Source organism: Salvelinus namaycush, chromosome 12 (assembly GCF_016432855.1).
Source record: "Salvelinus namaycush isolate Seneca chromosome 12, SaNama_1.0, whole genome shotgun sequence".
In the NCBI taxonomy this organism is placed as follows: domain Eukaryota; kingdom Metazoa; phylum Chordata; class Actinopteri; order Salmoniformes; family Salmonidae; genus Salvelinus; species Salvelinus namaycush.
The window spans coordinates 41,769,263-41,777,107 of NC_052318.1; the positions used below are offsets into that span (position 1 = coordinate 41,769,263).

Consider the following 7,845-nt stretch of genomic DNA (forward strand, 5'->3'; position numbering starts at 1 on the left):
AGCACTGCTGAGCTCCTATCTTAACTCTCAACTCACTCTTGTGTTCAGAATCACTCACTCACTTTGAGATTGTCTCCTCTCCAGGAATGGCACGTTGAGGAAGTCTTCACTTCCTAAATGTACCATACTGTTCGGTGCTATATAACAATCAAGTCTACTGTATATTGAACATTTACATATGATTGGTCCAAATTACAAACACTAGACGCAATGCTGAACTAGCAAGAAAGATTGAAATACTGCAGTGAGACAGCTGCCATATATAACCATATACTCCTGTTCAGATGTCACGACTGAAAAATGAAACACATTAGTCATCACTACAAAGATCCTTGAGGCAAACGAATATGATTTACTCAGAAGCTAACAAGTCGGTATCTGATTAAGATAGCATCTACAACCCATATCTTCGTTATGTCATCCACTCAACTCTTTGCACCAAGGGATGAGCCACATGCTAATGGAGGGAGATGGACCAGAAACGTGATGAAGTTTTGGGACAACGGCAACTACTTCTGATGGAGCAAATCCTCATCTGGACTGGAGGAAGTGCCATATATCATAGACCAGGGATAGGAAACCCTGTTCCTGGAGTGCTGCAGGTACTACAGGATTTTGTTCCAACTAGGCACCACACCTGACTAACTGAGTTAATTGATCAGTTCAGTGATTGCCTAAATTCAACACACCTCTTCCAGGTCGGTTAAAGCAACAACAAAAAATTAATCCCCTGCGGCATTCCAGGACCAGGGTTGCCTACCCCTGTCATAGACTATTACTTCTGTAAGGGAAAATCATTATTTAATTGTTTTTATAAACTGTGTTATTAAGCCATGAACACATATAACCTGAAGTTTAAGTTATGAGGTAATAACATAAGTGAGACAGATGTTCTTCATCGCACATGACTCTGAAAAGGCTATTATTGATGGCCATGAAACAACCCACACTAGAACCTGCATTCGCTGCGTTCCCTGGAGTGGCCAGTCAGGCTACATCGACATTCAAAGTAAAACTGGGTGAGTTGAGAGCCACTTGTGCAGGTCAAAACCCAGCTGTGCACTGATGTAAAAACCCTTCAGTCTAAGGCTCGACTGCAGCATGCTATTGAGCTCCAAAGTGGATCTCGCTCCCCTTGTAGACGCTGGTCTCTGCTGGGGAGAAATGGAGCATAACAGGAGCTTTCTCTGGATGTGTACCGCTGTGTCTACCACGGCATCATTCCGCATGAGCTCCTCCATGCACTGGGCTTCTACCACGAACACGCCAGGAGCGACAGAGACCAGTTTGTCAAGATCAATTGGGAATATATTGCTCAAGGTGACAAGTTTATTGCCACACCACACAGGACAGACACACACAACAGTGCAAGAAGGAAATTGAAGGTGAATAGTGGTTTTATGGTCAGTGATGCACTAACACCAGTTGGGAAGTCCAGAGTGGTGGACAGAAGGGTCCATGGGTGAGAGGTCCGGTTGTGAGTTGTAGTGGAGGACAGGAGTTTACAGAGACCCCAACCTGCCCTCTTGGGAACAACTAAAGCACAGTCAAAGTGGGGGTTCTGCTGCTCGCTGGTAGAGCCTTTAATTAGCTGATCAAGGTCAGATGACCCAGGCCTGGAGAGAGTTCCAGAAAGACCCCTAGCACAGAGGTGGGAACTGTCCTCTATCCCTGGACAGTAAGGTCAGGCTGAGGTCGGGGGTTACCTCAGCTGTAAGTCTGAGCCAGGGAGAGGGTTTGAATGGTTAATGTCTGAAGGTTTTTTTCAACTTTGTCTCTCTTCTATTTTAGGACTGCCTTCTCAATTGAGAAAGGGGGGAAAAAACACCCTTCCCATTCCTGACTCCTCTGTGAACATAGGACAGAGGCAGGATATGTCTGACATCCAGAGGATCAACAACCTACAGTATATCAGTGAGTATGAACTACATGGAGTAATAAATGATGTATATCTTCTTTACAATTTACTTCTCAATTTGAATTTCCTGTTGCATACATTTTTGGACATAGAAATTAATGATATGTACCCATTGATTCTTGAAGAATATACTTATAAATGCCTCATGAGCTTCATTCAACTGTCATACCCCATCATAATCCAAAATATAAGCTTAAACATAGTATAGCCTCAAAACATGCTGAAAACTAGAATTTTTATATTTCTGATGGTCAGTCCTTGCATTCTTAGCTCTGTCTATACATTTGAGAGTGCTCACATTTCTCCAGGCCCATCCCTCAGCTTTTTGCCAAATACAGAGGCGGGAAGGTCCCATTGGCTATTGTTTCAACTGCAGATTGCCCCTTTAAGTGTTCATGAGTGAAAATGGTTGCTAAGACATAATATATGTTTTTCTCATTTCACGTATGTAGCTAGTTAATTGAGGAACTAAGAGAAGATGGATGTCTGCAATATCATTCTCAATGACTGTTGTTATTCCTGCTCATTGTGTCCCTGTGTATACATTGTTCTTAATTTACTGACAGTCATGTTTATGAATGTATTAAACTTGATAAAACCTTCCCAATAAAACAAATAACTCTGAAGTTTGTTTTTTGTCTTCCCCTGTGCACGCATGCACACACAAAATAGTATTAGGATTTTGTTTTTAAAGGTTTATTTTACATGACAGTTTTGTGCAATACATTTGAAGAATAATACTCAGAACAATTTATACAATGGCATATGCTGTACACAGTGCACACATGAATAAAGTCAGTACTGTAATACTTAGGCTAGGTCATGTAAGACCTGATGTGGTTATTGGCAGAGACAGGATTTACTCCTGCCTTGAATTTTCCTATTATAGACCAAAAGCTTTGTTTACTAAAGTTTGGTCTCCAGACATTTGGGGCAAATTCATCATGGTAGAGTTATTGTCGTAAGGCCTTTTTTCCCGTAAAGACAAAAGCAATAGGGATTGATTCAGAGTTAGAAACCCTTTGTGTTGGTGTGCTTCACTGCTGATTCTATCCAGAGGAAACAGGGCTGTGCAATTCCATGATTGCCCAGTAGGGAGCGCTCAAACAAACATGGGTGAGAGGGGCACGTTAAAACATTATTAAAACCCTACCAAGGCAACCTCAGGTCAGTGCAGTGACGGTGATTAAGTTTTGTTAGGATTATTTGAATAAGTCACTCTACTATTACATCAAGGCCCACTCCATATTAGAATCAGGCATATTACGACATACACGCACTCAAACTATGTTTAGAAAACATGAACAGTGCAGTGAATAAAACATCGATTAGGTTCAGTTATTCTTTTTCTTCCCTTCCATCCACTTTCAACATGCTCTGGAAACAACCCCCCGTTTAGTCAGGTCGTTAAGCTCTCCCAAGGGGAGAATTTGGCTGCTACCAGTAGAGTTCCTGTTCATTTACCTGACATACAAACTCACCCTTGAGCATTTGGTTCATCCATCCTTTGGTGGAGGGGGCGGGGGATTTTCAGGGGGTATGTCTCCATTTGGCTCTTTCTTCTCAGGTTTGGTAGGGCTGATTTTGGGGATCTTCTCTGGGGGTGGTCTTCTGGGCCGTCTCCTCTTGGGCTTCCGTGAGCGTGCAGAGACGGGCTGTGCTGGATCCAATAGGGGATCCAAATGTAATTTCCCACTCACTGCGTCTGAGGACTCATCAATGTATGCCAGGTTCTCTCCAAAGTAGTCCAGAGGCTGGGAATACAGGGCTTCTGGGAAGGCGTTCTCCTTATCGACATCCTTCTCTTTCGCCTCTACTACCCGCTCAGACTGCGTGGCCTCTGACCCTGTCTCAGACCCTGACCCCGACTCGGAATCGTTGGAGGAGTAAGAGTATGAGGACGATCCCGTTTCTGATTGGCTGTTCAGCTGGCCATTACCAGTCACCCTGTCCCCCTCCCCAGGGGCCCTGGTCCCAGACACATGACCCGCCCCATGGCCCCGGCTGCGAGGACCATGGCGATGCTTTCGCCTGCGTCGTTTGAAGGGGTCGTCTGGCATGCGGAAGTCCACGGACATGTTCTGGATATTCTGACCCCAGTCAGTGGTACGGGCTCTGAGCTCCTCCATCTGGGAAGAGAGAGAGGAAAGAGATCAAATCAAGTCACAATTTATTTAAAGTGCATTTAATAAAAGTCACAACAGAAAAAAAGAGAGTTGATGAGAGAGGAGGATCATAGAAGAAAACAGGTGGCTGTAGGTGACATCAAATGTATGGTGCAGCCCATTTGCTTTAAGGTTGCACTCTCCCATTCCGGCCCCCCACCTCAGCCCTGGTCTTCTTGGACAGGACCCGAAGCCAGTTTGCAATCATGGACAGGATAGAGGCAAAGTAGGCCAGACCCAGCAGGATCCAGAACCACACCAGAGGCTTGTACCAGTGGTCTTTACCACCATCTCCGCTATCACCTGACATAGATAAGCAAGAGGATAGGGATAGATAGGGATTTAAAAGTGTAGACATTGGAGAATCAGCAACTTTACATATCTACAGGTTAGTTTACATGTGAAAGACGTGCTGTTAATCTCACAAGAATGAACATTACAGACTGCGCTGCCTGAAAACTCTAGGGGCAATGAAACCACACAGATGAGCCAATTAATAATTCAACTGTCGTAGGACGATTGTGAATAATTTAATAAAGGAAGTGGCCAGTTTGATGACTGACTGTATTTTATCACTCCTGACTGGACTGTTTAGTGCTCTAACACTGACTTGCCTAGTTAAATAAAGGTTAAATAAAAATAAAAACACAGTGGGAACTACATCTGGAGAAGCAGGCATGTATGTGTCTGTGAAATGAAAAGAGTTTCAACAATGAAAAGAGAGTTTCAACAATGAAAAGAGAGTTTCAACAATGAAAGATAGTTTCAACAATGAAAGAGAGTTTCAACAATGAAAAGAGAGTTTCAACAATGAAAGAGAGTTTGTAAGTTTCAACAATGAAAAGAGAGTTTCAACAATGAAAGAGAGTTTCAACAATGAAAGTAAGTTTCAACAATGAAAAGAGAGTTTCAACAATGAAAGAGAGTTTCAACAATGAAAAGAGAGTTTCAACTATGAAAGAAAGTTTCAACAATGAAAAGAGAGTTTTGACCTTTTGAGACAGATTCCTTGACCCAATCCCAAAATGCAGTGGTGAAAGTACCTGCAACATAGTCTCCAAAGCCCACTGTAGTCAGGGTGATGACAACAAAGTAGGAAGCCTCCAGGAGAGTCCATTTCTCCACCTCCTGAAACACCAGCGTTGGCACAGCAACAAAAATGGCTACGCCCAACAGGATGGAGAGGACAGCTGAGATGACACGAACAATAGTAGGACTCACCTTCCATTTCTGAGGGAGAGAGAGGAAAACATGAAAAAGAGGAATGAAAGAAATGAAGAGACTGAAATACTGATAGACTGAAAAAGACAGAGGAAACACGTTCAGCCAAACAGCTACTGTTGAGTGTCTCACCGCTAAGATGAACTCTATTTTGAGGATGGCCTTCCTCAGCCCAGTCCCCAGATGGTCTCCAACTCCAGCCAGCAGGATACCAAACAGAGGGATCCCCACCAGGGCATAGAAGATACAGAACAGCTGCCCCCATTCCGTCTTCGGGGAGATGTTCCCAAAACCTGAGGATGATGGGTTGTAGAGCTTTAGAATTTGGATAGGTAGAGTCAGTGTGTCACAATTGAGTAAACATAGGGGAGATCAGGCTGCTGACCTACCGATGGTGGTGATGATGGTCCCAGAGAAGAAGAAGGCACTAGCCAAGTCCCATTGGCTGGTGAAAGTAGAGGAGTTGCTGCTAGGATCCACCCCCGCTCCCACGGCATCTGCCACTTCCTGGGATGGGAGACATAGTCAGGTCAGGAAGTGAGTTAAAGTGAGAGGGAATGACAACCTGAAAGCCTGATATCCCCGTCATATGTATCTGTTTGTTCTCTTAATGTAGTGTACCTCTATGAGAGCCTGCAGGATGTCTGGGCTGACGCAGGTGTAGTTCTCCAGGAACGATCTGCGTGTGTCCTGCAGCTGCGTGTGCTGGTCCTGCTCGCGAGGAGCCTCCAGAGCCTGGAACACCACGGCCCCCAGCACTAGGTACAGCAGCACCCCTGCCAGGATACACAGGAGGGTGGAGCAGCGCATGCTCGCACCTTCATTCAGCCCCAGAGAAGAACGCTTCTTCCCCCCGCTGCCAGTGCTGGTGTGCTCTGGAGCCCAGCTGCAGAACAAACAGACAACACAGCGACCTCATGGAAACAGATCCACATTAGCTTAACTGCAAGGTAATTAACCGGGAAACGAAACATAATGCAGACTGATTCCCCTAACATATTACTGACCGGAAACCTATAAACATGTTGCTAATGGTTACACTACATGTATAGGCTACTGTATACTGTCTGATAAGCAGGAAGGAACCTGACAAACCTAGTGTTGTTCTGGTGGCGTCAGGGTTGTAGTATACATTCAAACCAGGAATGGACATGAACTCTACCAGAGATGTGTCTGCGTAAATGATCATTACTATCCACCCCATTCCTCTTCACCAGTCGGTTACCTCTCTCTCTATTTGTCTTTCTCCCTCTTCCAGCTGCACCTGATGATGGAGTCTTTGAACCCGTAGCTGCTGGGGGTAGCCGTCAAACTCAGAGCCTGGTGTCGAACAAAATAAACATTATGTAACTGGACTGACAGGCACTGAAGAGATTCCTAATTCATCCATGACAACATTACAAAGATCATATTAAAGGTTAGATCATCTAACTACAAACACAACAATTGCCTGTTCAAAATAGTTCATTGTATGTTCTCCATTGATGAAAGAGATTCCCTACATCACTGTTTGCCAATGAAAACATGGGCTTCCACTGGTACATTGTGCTCTTCGTTGTGAACATAATGTTACCGACGACAGACAATGAGCTGCAACAAGACACCCGTGTAGGTGCTTGCTGTCAACCAAAACCCTGTATGAAAGATGCATCTGTTGTATGCTCTATCTCTAATGGATCACATTGAGGAGAGAAAGGAACATCAAGACGATATAAGGGTGGACGGGGAAGATACACAAATGTACAAAATGCACATTCAATAAACATTAAAAAGACAAATAGAGGTGTGCGTCAGCAGGGTGGGGTAGAGCATGAAGTAGGTATGTGTGTGTGTGTGGGAGCTATGTCTGTCCATTAACACAGGGGAGAAATATTGTTCTCTACCAGGCATGCCACACTATTAGCAGACTGTGTGAAGAAGGAATACCCCATGACTCTTAGGACCCTGACGTGACAGAGCTGATTTAGTGTAATGTCCTTCCCAAGAGCACATTGGTATTTATTGTCATGAATCCTGCCCTGGAGGCGGCTCTGCAGAGTGGTCACTAGCTGGCACAGCCACAAAGTCATAAAATCTGATTTTAAACAGAACCCTAACCCTGACCTAAATTAAGATCAAAAAGCACATTTTTGTTTTCATTCATTTTTACAATATAGCTGATTTTGAATTTGTAGCTGCGCCATCTGGCGGAAAACACTCAGTTCTGTTTCCAGGGCAAGATTCATGACGATAAACGTCAACCTGATTCCCAAGCCGCCTCTAATGCTGAATGGTTGAGTCAATTAGTCGTTGAAATTAGTCATTTAGATTTCTAGTCAGCACAGGTTAAAGACCCCAGGGGCACACGAATACTGTACAGTTAGTTCCATGTAGGTGTCATTTAGTCCCAATATTTTTCTTCTGTCTGATTTTCTTTACTGAAATTGTGCAGTAGTAGGCCTTTACTACAGTACGTATTGTATTTGTGTGTTTGTAATATATTACATCTGTGCTGTCTCTCCTTCTCATTTTAGATGTAACATTGCTTTTGCAGTCAGCAGC

The 7,845-nt window shown here is 44.0% G+C and overlaps 1 protein-coding gene across 1 annotated transcript; it reads right to left on the bottom strand.

Annotated features, from left to right (window-relative positions):
- Window positions 1–3,414: 3,414 nt before the first annotated feature.
- On the bottom strand, window positions 3,415–6,114 carry LOC120057552 (potassium channel subfamily K member 4-like). The gene is made up of 6 exons (XM_039006140.1): window positions 5,926–6,114; window positions 5,694–5,811; window positions 5,437–5,597; window positions 5,127–5,313; window positions 4,223–4,386; window positions 3,415–4,047 (listed from the first exon to the last, which is right to left on the bottom strand). The coding sequence occupies exons 1-6, from the start codon at window positions 6,112–6,114 to the stop codon at window positions 3,415–3,417; spliced, it is 1,452 nt and encodes a 483-aa protein (XP_038862068.1).
- Between the last annotated feature and the right edge of the window lie 1,731 nt (window positions 6,115–7,845).